A 14,680-nucleotide genomic window follows, 5' to 3' on the forward strand; every position below is an offset into this window, starting at 1 on the left:
GATGGTAGGAATTAGATGATGACAAGGAAATTTACTGATGTAGACTCGTCTACCACCAAAAGGGCATTAAAAAAATTTCATGTATTTGTATTGGTATCAAACATAGAAAATTTCTTTTCTTTGAAATATTGTGTGTGTGTGTTTTGTTTTCTCAACTGAGGAATTCCATATTATTCTGCATTTCCCCAATCATTCTTCCTTTCCAGAAATAAAGGATTATCATTAGAACCTGACCCATGACTTCAAACACCAGGGAACAAGAAGCCTGCATCTAAGAGACATCCTGGCAGTCTGTGCTTGACTTTAATCAAAGGGTGGAAGGAGACATCTCCAAGTTACAACTTAATTTTAAGTTTAAATATTTCAGGTAAAAATCTCAAAAATAAAAGAATAAGTTTGTTTTTGATAATACGGTTAGAGAATATTTTCAAATGTTTTGTTTAAATCTATTTTTTTTAAATTTCTTGCAAATGCATTCTTTCGTATCGATTTAATGCATTTAAGATTTTATTCTAAAAATGTTCCAATCAAGGATTGAATTTCGATTAACAAGAAAATGGATTCTTTTCCTTACTAACTAAATTAACTCACGTGGATGTACTAAGATTATATTCTCAAAATGTTCTAAGTAATAATTTAAATTCTTATTAATAAGAAAATAGACTCTTCTCCTTGCTAATTAAATTAACTCGAGCAGACGAGAGGTGAACTTTTGTATGAAAAAAGGATTATTTGGTATTGTTTAACTTAAGATAGTATCTGAAAAGGTATATGAACAAAAATGCTGCACATTGTGCACTTTTTTTGACAAAACTTTTTTTGTTTTATTTGACACATGCAGCCCATCACCAACTATTCTAGTATTCTCCGTAAAAGGGAATGACTCTAAATGTGGTCATTTTCCACCCACCAAACTTCCTAAATGCTTATATATCTAACTTTAGTCATCTAAAAACCTGAGTTTTTCTGATATTTTAGCTGAAGGCTACCATATTGGGTTTGGTGAGTCCCAACAGGGCTTAGGAATTAGGACTGCCAATCTGATTTCACTTTCCATGCCACTATAGGAAAGTGGATTCTGCTCCAATAATCCTCCATTTTTGTCTTTCACTTTTTGGCTGTGCAAATGGTTTCTTGCATAACCTTAAGTGGTTCAGATTCCAGAAAGGCAGCGTATACTCCACTTTCATGGAGAAAAGGTTAAGAACATGTGCTTATTGATTAAAAGAAATTCAAAGAACATGCATGTCATATGGCAGAAAATGGGGATTTTTCCATGCTCTTTCACATCTGAATGGATGTTTAAGAATAGGGTTTAAATTTATACCCAGAGGTCTAGATTACATGCATCTACTGAAGAACCAAGGAATCCCTTATTGCCATTTTTTACGCCCTTAATTTATCATTGGTTTGCAAGGTATTGAAGGCAGGCCAATCTCCTTTTCCTCTCCATCAAAATGGGAGGAGGAGAAAGATGAAAATGTTTTTTGGTACTTCTAGAAAAACTGGGTTTAAATACAAGTGGTAAATTTTGGTTTGAAATTTGCCAAGCTTTGGGTGCTGTGAACTCAGGGTTACAGCTAAGCAAAAGGATTCTTGCAAAAATTATCTTGTTTGTTTTCATAATAAGCAGAGAAAGTTCTGTTGCCTTCTTTCTGCTTATTCTCGGATATATTGTTTTTGTAATAAGTCCTTCTATTTTATTAAGATAAATAAAATGAATTTATTATTATATATAATAAAAGATGTGTTGCTTTTAAATTGCCAATAAACAAAATATTTTTCATTGTCATTAGCCATTATTTTAGTAAGTCAGCCAATGAATAGAATGTCAATGTTGAACCATACTGGCAAATTGGTATAAGATGTGTCAGCCTAGCCTGACCAAGCCAAAAATATGCAATCACTGATTAACATAAAGTAAACATTTATTTAGCTCCAGATAACCCTGTCACTGGTTGTTGCTAGCATTTTTCCAGTTTAGGAAAGATCCTAGCAGCATCAGCCTTGATATGCTAGCTAGTTGAAATCTGAATAGAATGATGGAAGAAGGTGAAATTAAAAATATAAAGAAGAAGAAGAAGAAGAGCATATAGCCCAAAAACTTAATTAGGGTAAAACTATAACTATATCATGGTAAAATTAAAAGGTATATAATTTTATAATTTTATAATTGGGTCGAATTATGTCCAATTAAGACATAAAATACAAATATCTTTGAATTTAAAATAATTTTACAAGATGTCAATGTATGTGTTTGTAAGAGTAAGACAGTGTTAGAGCAAGACTCAAATAAATCAATATATATATATATATAAACCAAAAAAAAAAAAGGAAGAAGAATAAGCAGAAGCAAGTTGATACAGATTAGTGTTAGCCATTCATCTGGCAGGCAAGGTGGTTGAAGAAGGAAGGATGATCCCATCCGGGTTGACTGGCTCCACTGTCCTAATAGCCTAATAGCCTAGCAGGTCAACATTGGACGACTCCTCACTAATTTGGCACTCCCTTTTATTTACACATTAAAAAAAAAACAAACAAAAACCTTGTTTCAATCATGAAGCAGTCAGAATTGAATAGTGATAAATTTTGAAAAAAAAGGTAGAAAATGGCCTACTTTTTTACCATTGAGTCTATCAGTAAAATAGAATTCAACTTGTGCATGTAAAATTGGATTTACTGCCCCTTAATTTTACTGATCCGGCATTCATTCAGCTATTTTGTGTAGGAAGAGGAATTTTTTTAAAAAACCATAATTGATGAATGAGGATGCCAATAATTCAACACCGGTAAATGGGATGGGATGGGATGGAGGAAAAGGGTAAGGACAATTCACATAGTAGAATTGAATGAATATTTCCAATCAGTTGGACTTTAGGCCACTCTAGTACCCACAATCCCAAGCCCTTTAGCTTGGTCAAAAGTTCGATGCCGGCAGATTAAAAATGCATTTGACCAATATATTTATTTGTAAAATAATAATATGATATAGATATAAAATATGAAATTATATGATATCAGATTTCTAACTTATTAACTATACTAAATAATTTAGTGACATATGATATAAGATATTTTGTACGAAATTTTGATGAGTAGAATTTATATATAATTTAAAGAAGAAAAATTCGAAGCTTACTCTTTAAGTAAGAGATAATGCATCAATCAATGAAGTAAATGTTCAAGTGCAATATAAATATTTATTTGATTTAAATAAAAATAAAAAAATAAAAAATAAAAAATTTTATTTAAATAATGATTTTTTAAAATATTATATCTAAAATTATTTTATTAAGGGTGTATAAGGATATATTGGCGCTAGCAAAGACAAAAGGTGGTTGGAAGGAGCAATCTTGAATTGGTTGTTTTAGGTAATGAGCAGTGTGGGAGCAGTGGGCAGGGTCCAATTAAGCAAATAAAGGCAACTGAACACGTAATAAGGCCGAAGACAAGAAAACAAGTTCAAGCATTCAACGACCCAACGCGAAAACAACGAAAATTCAAAACCAAAAAGGAAAAAAGGTATTAAAAAAGAGAATCTTTTCCCATCTTTTTTCAAATCTGAAACAAAAAAAGAAGTTTGGGAGTTGGAAGGAAGAGCCACCTGTTTGTATACGTTATCAAACTCTTTGAGCTCTTAGGCCTTTCCACTTGCTCTCATATTCTTCTTTTTCTTTGATTTTCTCGCTCAAATCTCAAGAGGGTCTCTACTTTTTTGTCCTCTCAGTTTCCAAATCTTCTTCTTGTTTTTTTTTTTTTGGATTCTCACTCATTGAACTTTGGTGGGTTCTTTTTTGATTATTCGAAGTTTACGTTTAAATATATATATACATATATATATATAATTTGAATGCTCTTTTTGCATACAAAGCTATCAAGTTCTGAGCTTTGATGGGTTCAAGGTATTTTCTCTTTCCGGGTTTTCCCTTTTTTTCTGATTTTTTTTTTGTTTTTGCTGTTACTATAAAGTTTGATTCTTTGCTTATGAACATCAAGTGGGTAATTATCTAGCTCTGGGTTTTATCCAAGTGTTAAATTATAAAATTTGGATATTGATAATAAATTTATCTGTTAATTATCTGTATTTTTTCCTTTTTTAGAAATAAGGTGCTGATCAACATTTAAATTTGAAAGTGTATGTTACATTTAATGCTAGTATTAATATGTAATGCTTACCGTGGTAAGTTACAATTTAGGCTTGATAACAAATCGCACCAGCTGATGTAGTTTTTTATATCATATAAAAGGCTTTTGTTTTTGATGAGTTATATCAACTCTGAACTGAATCAGAGAAGATCAAATATTCGGAAACTTTGTATGGTAATTATTTCATTCTAAACATAAATAAAAAGTACATCTTTTAATCTGCTTACTTAGGTCTGTTTGTAGGTATAATTAAGTTAGCTGTACCAATTTTTTTTTTTTAATTTTGTTGCTAATTTGATTATGTGTATCTTTTTGTTAATGTGGGCTAATCATATATTTCAAAATCGTTTATAGAAGAACATGATTGAGCTAAACTGGGTATGCAGATGTCATTTAGGTCTTGTTGGCTGATAGACATATGATTTAGAAAGTAATGACCATTTTTCTATGATTATATTTTTGGAATCAAGGACCTTTTTATTGGTAAAGGCATAGGCTTTTTGATGAACCTCTAGCTCCATTGCATGCTTAGCAATTGGATCACCATTGTTGCATGCATCTATGTTATGCAAATTTCTTTAATGTGCCCCGTGCGAAAACTCAATTCAGAGTATCAATTTGAAGCAGAAATAGTTTTCCTTGAAAGCTTTTGAAGAAAGCAATTTGTAGCATCATCTAAAAAGAGTCAAAATGTTGAAAAGAAAGTAGTGCAGGTATTACTAAATGATTTTGGAATTATTGTTGTCAAAAATGAAATTAATATGATTTACAAGATAATTTTCATTTCCGAAAGCAACAAGGAAATAATAACTGAAGGTTTAGTAAAGCTTGTCTAGTTCAACAAATATAGTTGTCTATATCCTCTTCTTTTGGTTCCTAGGTCTTTAGTTTCCCTGATTCATCATCATGCCTTTTAGTTGTTGACTTTATTTCTGGCAAGAACAAACTCTTGGTGCTACATTTTGTGTAATTTGAAACATTAAAATTTGACTAGTTAACCATAGTTTCTGTTACTGTTATCGTCTATACTTGATTCTGTAAATTTACAGTTTTGAATTTGTAGCTTAAAACTGATGCTTGGATATGTCTTTTGTTTGGAAGAACTTTGTCAATAGGTGCATCTCTAGATTCTCCTGATGCTCCTTTTGAAAGAAATCACACCGAAAATGTCAGTATGGTTTCCCTTAAATTTCATGAGTCAAATGGGGTGCTAGATCAGGGACATCAAGTCTCTAGTCCAGTGAGAAGAGATGTAGTTAGCAGGTATGGTTTAGTTATTTAAGGATTAGGTTACATTTGGTGTACTTAAGTGATTTATTTTGCTTCTGCATTTCTGATAACGCTTCTCATATTATTCAGTCCTCCTTTACAGTTCTTCAAATTTAAGTTGTTGAATGTGGGGTAATATGTGTTTTTGTTAGAAATTCTTTTCCCTTCTCAGCTGTAAATGTGATTCCACACTGTATAATGCTTCTCAAAAATGCTTCTAATGCATGAAAAAAACACAGGGATTTTTTTTTGACTTTATGGCTTTGTTACTTGAACTTTCCCCCCATTCATTTTGTATGGGGAGTATTCGGGCATGAAGAAGAGAGGATAGAGGGTGGAAGGAAGGTGGCGTGGAAAGATAACTTTCATTCTAGTTACCAAATAAGTTGCAAGCTAGTATCTGCTTTAAAATGGTGTTTAATTTTGAAGGGAAAAAAGTGACTGTTATGTGGTTCTTGTGTTTGATGGTGAGTACTTTTTGGGGGGAGGGGGCAGGGGAGCTGAGACAGGAGGGAGGGTGATGCCACAGATCAATATCATTCAAACTGCACTGCTTCTAGATGTGGTTTAGTTTAGGAACTAAAGAATGAGTATGCTTTTTTTTTCTTAAATTTTTTTTGGTGAGTGTGTGATGAAAACACAAGGTTCTTAACATTATAGATACATGATTTCTCTTTTCTCCATTTATTTTGTATGGGGGTGTTTTTGGTGGTGGAGAGGAGAGGATTGGAGGGAGGTGTCTTTGAAAAGATTGGCCTGTTTGGCTGGAAATTGAATATGCTTCCAGATGTGGTTTAGTACTTTAGTTGTATAGGAAAAGCATTTGCTATCAGCAGTAGCTATAATTTACTTTGGTCAGTTATGCTAATACTTGTAAGAGAGGCTTGATTGTATCTTTCTTTTTGTTCAAACAGCCGTGTACAGTGTTGATTTTTTTTTTTCCTTCTTTTCTTTTTCCTTTTCATTTTGCTTTAATGTGAAAGATGATTGGGGGGGTGGGGGGGTGGAGGGAGGGTGCATGTTGAGGAACCAGGTTGAATGCATTCCATTACACAATTGTAAATAAAAGTGCAGGACAGAATCATTTTTAAATACAGTTGCTTGTCTGTTTGACTAGTCGAACATGGGCTAGTTCATCATTTATGGGTGCTGAACCAAGAAATTCCTTATGAAGGTAGTTGAATTCTATTCAAACGTAAAAGAATATATGGTTTTCTCTTTTTCTGAACAAAGGATTTGATGGATAATTCAGGAGTATAGAGTGCCAATTAGGAAAAAGTCCCATTAGTTGGTTAGTTTCGTGTTACCTGTTATATATGCTTCATTTCGTCGTCTCTTTTTTTTTTCCTATCAATTCTTGTTGTATCTTTGGGTACTCTGATGTGACTTGGAATTAAAGTGGCAGTATAGTTATTGTAATTCTAAAAATGTTGAAGGTCTTTTCCTTCCCCAAGGGTTCCCATGGTCCCCCTCCCCCATTCCTTTTCTCTCCAGTGGGTTCAACTTGTTTGTGGCTTTGCATATCTTGCTTTTTTTTATAATAATTTTCTATTTAACTTAGCAAATGCAATGAGATGTGAGATTTTTAATAGTGGCTATTGATTAATATTTTTTGTTAATATAGGTCATTATCTGCAGTAAAGGTCCATGAAAATGATGAAATGGACCTGGAGAGTGGTAAGTTGGAAAAGGACAGAGATAAAACAATACGTAGTAACAAGATAGTTAAAATACAAAATCAGGCCTTAGTATCTGGCCTTGCATATTGTATTTCCTCCTGCAGTATGATACTGGTAAACAAATTTGTGCTCTCTAGCTATGATTTCAACGCGGGGATATCTTTGATGCTGTACCAGGTATTTTACTTTAACTAATATTCGTAGTTATGCTAGGATTTTTAATTTTATATCATAGCAGCAAATTTTTTATGTGCGAGTCAATATATTGGTTCAAAAACGGTTTCGATCTCTTTACAAGCTCTTGACTCTTTCTGCCTGCAGAACTTTATATCCGTTGTTATTGTCTCTATACTGAGTTCTTTGGGCCTAATATCGACAGAACCACTAACGTGGAGATTGATTAAAGTCTGGTTACCTGTGAATGTCATATTTGTCGGGATGCTTGTTACAAGCATGTTTAGGTATGACGTGTATTTCTTGTATATGGTCATCTTGGTGAATCCTTCTTTGATTCTATTTTTATATATGCATCAGCTGAAAGAATATTTAAAATTTCGATTTTGTAATTTTAGTACTAGTGAATCAGTAACCTGCTACCATTTGAAGAAATTAGTCCTCTTTTGCTTAACATCATCAAGGCTGTTTCATACTTTTGTTTTCAAGAGTTTTTCGGTTTTCAGGTTTTATTTTTAAAGACAGGATTACCAGGATAATTGTCTATCTTTATAGTTGAATTGTAGCTTTTTTTGGTACTTACAAATGCAAGCTTAGATATTGCCACTTGTGAATCAAGGTTCCTGTTGGCAAGAAGTTTTACCTCTAGTTAATTAACCTAAAAGAAAAATGAAAAGACTTTTGTCTCCCACGTCGATTTCTTGTCGTTAATTGACTCTAACTAAAAACAACATAGAACTCAACAATACTCAATAGAGTCTAAATTGGTCATTTTAAAAGCGTAAATTGTGTCTCAGTTGGAGTTTGCATATACTTTGAAGGTGAAGGCTGTGGGTTGGGAAAGACAGAAAAAATAAGAAAGAAAGAGAGATTTACTACAGGATGAATTCCAATATTGCATGTCATAGATTCCTTCCCTCACTCTCTGATTTTTGCTGATGGCTCTGCATTAGAAAACCTTTTCATATGGTTACGTCTGGAAACTGAACCATGTTTCTTAAGTTCATCGTTTGCTATTTCTTTCCAAATCTTGTTAGACCATGAAACTTGAAAATGTCTAATATATTTAATGGGACTGGCCTAGAATTTCCACACTCGTTTCTGGATCTTTACGTGAAGGTTATAACGTACTTATGGCTCTTCCTTTTTTTATGTGTTTGCCACTTCTATTAGAAATTATTCTTTCTAGTGATTAATAAATTTTGCTTTAGCCTATTGTCAAAAATGATGTGGACACAGATATTTAAATTGCACATCAGATTCAGTTAAAAGAAAATGTGGTGCATTCCTGTAGGACATATGACACAAAAATTTGGTGCTATTCACTTATGGTTCATTTAGTCTGGGCTATAAGGGGGATGCCATTTGATTGTTATGGCTGATTCTGCATATTTGGGTAAGAGCTGAATTAGAGAATTTGTTTTCTAGACACATTTGTGCTTGACACTCATGCTTAGAGTGATGTAAAGTTGTTCTGTTCATTCAAAAAGGGAAAAAAATGTTAGAGTTCTATAGTGTAAATAGAAATATTAGGTTGGAATTATTTACAATAATAGTGAATCATTAAAATGTCATATTCCTAAAGCAATAATGCCTTAAAGTGTGAAGTTTTTAACTTACATTTAATTATTACTGTTTTGATTGCTTGTTATCTGTGCTTTGCCTAGGATGTGTCCATTAATGAAATCCATCTTGATTTCAATCACAAATTTTACATGTTTGATTTAGATGTTTAGTTTTAGAATTTCTTGGAAAACTCAAGAAATCATATGGTCTATAGCATTTTGATTCTGCTTGTTATTTTGCCAGAGATTATCTGAGGTGGGAGTAGTTGGAACATTCAGTTGTTAGTGCTTAGCCACTGTTAATTGCATCGTGTTGAAAGGCTATTTTTGCGTAAAGAATGCTGTCATGAATAATTGGTCAATGCTCAAAGGAAATTCATCTTTTATTGTAGCTTAACTGCAATTTTTGCTTTCTGCAGTTTGAAATATATTAATGTAGCCATGGTCACGGTCCTGAAGAATGTCACTAATGTAATTACTGCAGTTGGTGAAATGTATCTATTTAAGAAGCATCATGATAGCAGGGTGTGGACTGCTTTGTTCTTAATGGTATGCTAATTGACTCAGTTTATTCGAGAAATGTGAATATGAAATTGAGAATAATTTTTAATCAACATATTGCTCTTCTTATATTAGCTTGATGCTGCCTCTCATGGTATCTCCTTTTTCTTTAATAATTTTTATTTTCCCCCGATATTCCTTTTCAATCAAACACATATTTTTAAGAAAGAAATAATTTTAAATAAATTGTATCATTTACACTGTTACCTTCTAGGAAATACAATATCAAGTTGCTTTGGGGGTTTGTCCATTTATTTGTGGAAAGTTCAAAAGGATTTTTCCACCAGACTAGAGTGTCTATAAGAAATCAGGTTCTTTATGAAGATGTTCTTATCCAACAGATAGAGATATTTTATAAGATAGTCAATCGGGAAAATAATCAGTTTAACATGATTTTGCCTATGTACTTGGTCTATTATCACTTCTAAATCACATTTCAGGTTGTCTCTATAAGAAATTGGGTTTCTTTTGAAGATGGTCTTATCTAACAGCGAGATATCTCATAACATGCTCATTTTGAAGAGAAATCAGCTTAACAAGATTTTACCTCTGTATTGTGCAGATTATTTCAGCAGTTTCTGGAGGGATAACTGATCTATCATTTCATGCCATTGGATATTCATGGCAGATTATAAACTGCTTCTTAACTGCATCGTATTCTGTGAGTATATAATGATGTTATGACTTTCAATTTTTAACTTTTAAGATTTTTTTTGTTTAACAAAGGTCATAGTCACAGTTTTGTGGGCTTGTCTTATCAGTTTGAGCTATTTTCTCATCTGATATTGGAAAAGAGAAGTCTTTGCTTGTGCTTCCATTTGCTAGTCGATATCTCATTCCAATGGCAAATTGACGTACCAATACAGTGGTATTACAAATTTAAATTTTTATAGTTTTAAAAATATTAATTAAGCAACTTGAATTTTGGACTGCACAAAATTTCTTTTTCTGAAGAACAATACAAGGGATGCTTTTAATTAAGCCTACGTGACTTAATCTGGCAAAAAAGCACCTAGTTGTGTGAAATTTTTGGATGGCAGAAGATGTTTTATGCTTTAATTAATACAATCTCTTCTTGAAAACATCGTTTCATTAATCTATTGCTGATGTAATAAGCTTCATTTGGAGTCTGATAATAGTATTGTAGAAGCCTACTCCTTGTACAAATGAAAAGTAAATTAGAGTATCTAATTGCAGCAATAAGATAAATTATCTGTATGCAGAAATGGAGTATGTTAATAATGAATTAGCCCTTTTCCCTCAAATTATAGTGCTTTTAAATTCATTATATAGAACATGCTCTTTTATGTTAATAATGAATTAGCCCTTTTCTCTCAAATTATAGTGCTTTTAAATTTATCATATAGAACATGCTCTTTTTCTATCCACTCCTTTCAGGATCAGTCGTGGTCTTACAAACTCTACCGATGGTATGAACGAATCCCTTTCTTCATACAAATGTGTAAAAGATGCTAGCCACACCAAAAGCCGAGTACTCTTCCATTGAGTTAGCAGCCCAAAAAAAAAATAGAATGTGTAGATACAATAAAAAAAATGGATTGCACAATGCAATCAAAACACGAAATTGGCAAAAGTTTTAATAAAATATAATTGATTCTGAACATTCTATGTTTAGAATAGATAAAAATACACGAAATTCTCAGATAAAAACATGGAATTAGAATAAGTGAAAATTTTTCTTGAAATTTCTTTGCTATCTATTTCGAAATAATGTACCATGATGTTAAATAGAAGAAATCACTTGGTACTAAATCAAATATCATGTTAACATATCGGTACTTTATTGTCATGCCTATTGGGTGCAAAACCATGTGCATTAGAAATCTTCAATAAGGTAAGCATCTAAAACCACAAGAGTGTAAATATGATCAGAAGCTTGTGTTTGTGTAAGTTAATGAATATTTCTCGGGGAAGCTTCTGTAGGCTCAAATTGCATATAGAGCAATGCTGATGTTATAGTAGAGATGTTCAAGACATCCATGTAGCATATTTGTTGGGATTTAAGGTCTCAGATTATTTTGATTCACTGGGTTTTTTTGCCAAAGTTTCAATTGGTCGTGCATCCTAAAGGTTGTAATAAGTGGTGCCATGAATTCAAGTCTCAGTCTTGAACACTCAAAAGTAGATTTACGATATAGTTGCAAATTCCATTTGTAGATACTTAATATAGCTAGTCCTGGTTCATGCTTTGTTTTTCTCCTAATTTTGCAATTATGGCTGGCAAATTGTTTATTCATCTCTAGTTCATTCATTTTTCTTTTAAATCTAAAATCATAAATGACTGATTGCTCATCTATTTATTTTTATTGGTGCAGCTGACCCTACGTAGAGTCATGGATACTGCAAAGCAGGTCACCAAATCTGGGAACTTGAATGAATTTTCAATGGTCTTGCTTAATAACACACTTTCATTGCCTTTGGGGATTCTTCTTATTTTTGTTTTCAGGGAGGTTGATTATCTCTGCACAACGTGAGTGTTTTTATTCCCCTATCATTATTCATGTTAGAACTTCAAAGCATATTTTCTCCATTTATTTGCTTTATGGTAATTTTTCACAGTAAATAATATGGTTGCTCTGTGTAACAGGATACATTAGTTATTATAACAATGTATCTTTTCATTATAAATAAATATATTATAACAATTTATTTATCTATTATAAACATAGATGCTCTTTTCATGGTCAAATGTTGTAACTCACTTGATATTAGTTGGATTCCATTAGTTATTATGACAATTGAATGAGTCTCCCCATCATACTCTGTGTAACATGATACATTTTTATGTCAGTGTTCATTTTACAAATGTAGCAAATTATAAGAGTCTTAACATGTTCTATGGATTATACATTTAACTAGGGAATGTCTCTTTGTTTCTTGCTTGAGATATTGCTTGAAATTTCTAGAGTTGACTAGTTGAAGGCACTCCAGAGTATCAATTCAATTGAACAAGGGACAACTGTATGCTGCTAACGGGTTGTCTTAATTGTAAACCCTAAATTTTCATTGACTCTCTCTGCTAGATGTACACGATATAAGCACTATCATTACATCACCTGTTCAACTTGTGATCTGTGTTTTGAATAGTATTGTACCTTCTCTTTTCCTTCTACAATTTACATTCATTGGTTGAAGTCCTTTTTTTTTTAATTTTTCAGCATAATTTTCAACTTCTGCTATTCTAAAAGTTTACAGTTACATTATATCACAGCCCATTACATCACCTGTTCAACTTGTGATCTGTGTTTTGAATAGTATTGTACCTTCTCTTTTCCTTCTACAATTTACATTCATTGGTTGAAGTCCTTTTTTTTTTTTTTTTTTTTTTTTAATTTTTCAGCATAATTTTCAACTTCTGCTATTCTAAAAGTTTACAGTTACATTATATCACAACCCATTACAGCACTTCAAATTTTGCTTGGCTATTTGAAAGCTTTTGTATAAGCTTTTCCGACCTTCGTGGTGTTATCCTTATGTTATTTTCTTTTCTTATTCTCTGCCCTATTTATTCTACCTTTATTCTTTATAAAACCAAAAATTGCATCAGTCTGAATTTTTCGATCCATATTTATTATTATGAACTTTTTGCATTGATAGCTTTTTGTTATGCTTACCAGCATCACATCCTACTAAATCAAAATATCATTTTGTGGATCCTCTTTCCCACTCATAAATCAGAGTTCTTGAACAGTTGTCCCCCCATTATGGTGTCCTCAAAAGAAGCAAATACACCTAACTATTCCTAGCATTTATTTGCATGCACTTGAGGTTGCTTCTATACCAATTCAATGTTCATATGTGAAACCTTCTTAGTCACTTTTGCCATGCAAGATTGTTTTGAAAGACCAAGCTTTCCATGCTAAGATGTAAATAAGTCAATTTTTAATTTTCAAGCTCCACCAATATATGCCACTAAATTTCAGGCTTATTGTTATTGATTTCATAGGTTGAACTGAAACGAAAATCATGGTAGCTCTCACGCCATCTTGCAATTAACCTGCGACAACCATTTTTACTTCGACTTAACCATGATTTCTGATATATTTGTTATTTAAGAGTTCTTATGGAATCTCACAATCTTGTATTTACTTGACAGACCACTTCTAAGGATGCCTGACTTCTGGTTGGTAATGACATTAAGTGGATTTTTGGGTCTGGCAATCAGTTTCACTTCAATGTGGTTTCTTCATCAAACAGGGGCTACCACCTACAGGTAAGATGAAAAGGGGCTTAAATGCCACTGTACATAGTTAAATTTAGCTTTGCGTGATCGGACTGAAAAACCAAACAAACATTTCTAGTTTTTGAGAGTGACAGTGTTACATTGCATAATTTCTTGGTTAGCAAAAGTGCAATTCATATACAAGTTAAGTTATGGTTAGGGTAGAGGCAATGTTTGCAAACTGACCTGTCTTTGTAAATGCTATTCATGTTTGCTGTAGTCTGCAATCTGACGAGCTCTCACAAAGTTAAAGTCTTTGTCGCATTGAGTCCTTAAATATATTCAGTTGCGAGTCAATCTCAAATTGGATTGGTTTGTGGAATTAGTATGTTGGACCACTGATTTTACTTTAGATGAGTGATAATTACTGCTTAAATGGATTTGTACTGGATGGGTCTTGTAACTGATTTGTTATCTGCAGCCTCGTAGGATCATTGAATAAAATTCCTCTCTCTGTTGCCGGTATTGTTCTTTTCAAAGTCCCTACGAGTTTGGAGAACTCTGCCAGCATCTTCTTTGGTATGCCATCAAACACAAAGCAAAGTACACAGTATCTGACCTCGTTTCCAAGTTCCTTTTATTGTTTATAACATGAAATGGATATTGCAGGTCTTTTGGCAGGAGTGTTTTTTGCAAGAGCCAAAATGCGAGAGAGATCTTAATCCTGAGTACAGTTTTGCATTTTGTGTAACTTTGCATCTGACAACTTTTGAGCATTGTTATCACTAGGAATCGATCAATCAGTTCTCACCGAAGACAGAAAACGGGGTGGCCAGTTGGTTCCAATCAAGTGTAGTTTGGTGCCAAATCTTGGTCTAGGCGATGATTGGAGTTACGCGAGTTTGGCATCTGTTTTTTTTTTTTGGTTTGTAACAAAGGAAAGGGTGCCACCACTTAATTCTTTTCCTTTTCTTTTTGTTGTATTGGGGACCTTATTGGTTTTCCCCCTTGTATTTTGCAAATTCTTAATGTAATTTATGTATGCCCTTTGTCACACTTCTATTTAGATGCAAAGAAAGTGACGCGAGATTTTAATTTTTAAA

The 14,680-nt window shown here is 32.7% G+C and overlaps 1 protein-coding gene across 3 annotated transcripts; it reads left to right on the forward strand.

Moving 5' to 3' along the window:
- Nucleotides 3,355–14,680, forward strand: LOC18611862 (GDP-mannose transporter GONST1). Of its 3 annotated transcripts, none has more exons than XM_018127331.1 (10): nt 3,355–3,522; nt 5,248–5,409; nt 7,040–7,271; nt 7,416–7,555; nt 9,253–9,382; nt 9,957–10,055; nt 11,731–11,885; nt 13,512–13,628; nt 14,059–14,156; nt 14,247–14,680. In XM_018127331.1, the coding sequence occupies exons 2-10, from the start codon at nt 5,321–5,323 to the stop codon at nt 14,297–14,299; spliced, it is 1,113 nt and encodes a 370-aa protein (XP_017982820.1). In that variant the 5' UTR covers nt 3,355–3,522; nt 5,248–5,320; the 3' UTR covers nt 14,300–14,680. The 3 variants fall into 3 exon arrangements, with proteins under 3 accessions (XP_017982820.1, XP_007048393.2, XP_017982823.1); XM_007048331.2 differs by lacking the exon at nt 3,355–3,522 and adding an exon at nt 3,530–3,902; XM_018127334.1 differs by lacking the exons at nt 3,355–3,522; nt 5,248–5,409 and adding an exon at nt 3,530–3,902.

This window comes from Theobroma cacao, chromosome 1 (genome assembly GCF_000208745.1).
Source record: "Theobroma cacao cultivar B97-61/B2 chromosome 1, Criollo_cocoa_genome_V2, whole genome shotgun sequence".
Lineage (NCBI taxonomy): Eukaryota > Viridiplantae > Streptophyta > Magnoliopsida > Malvales > Malvaceae > Theobroma > Theobroma cacao.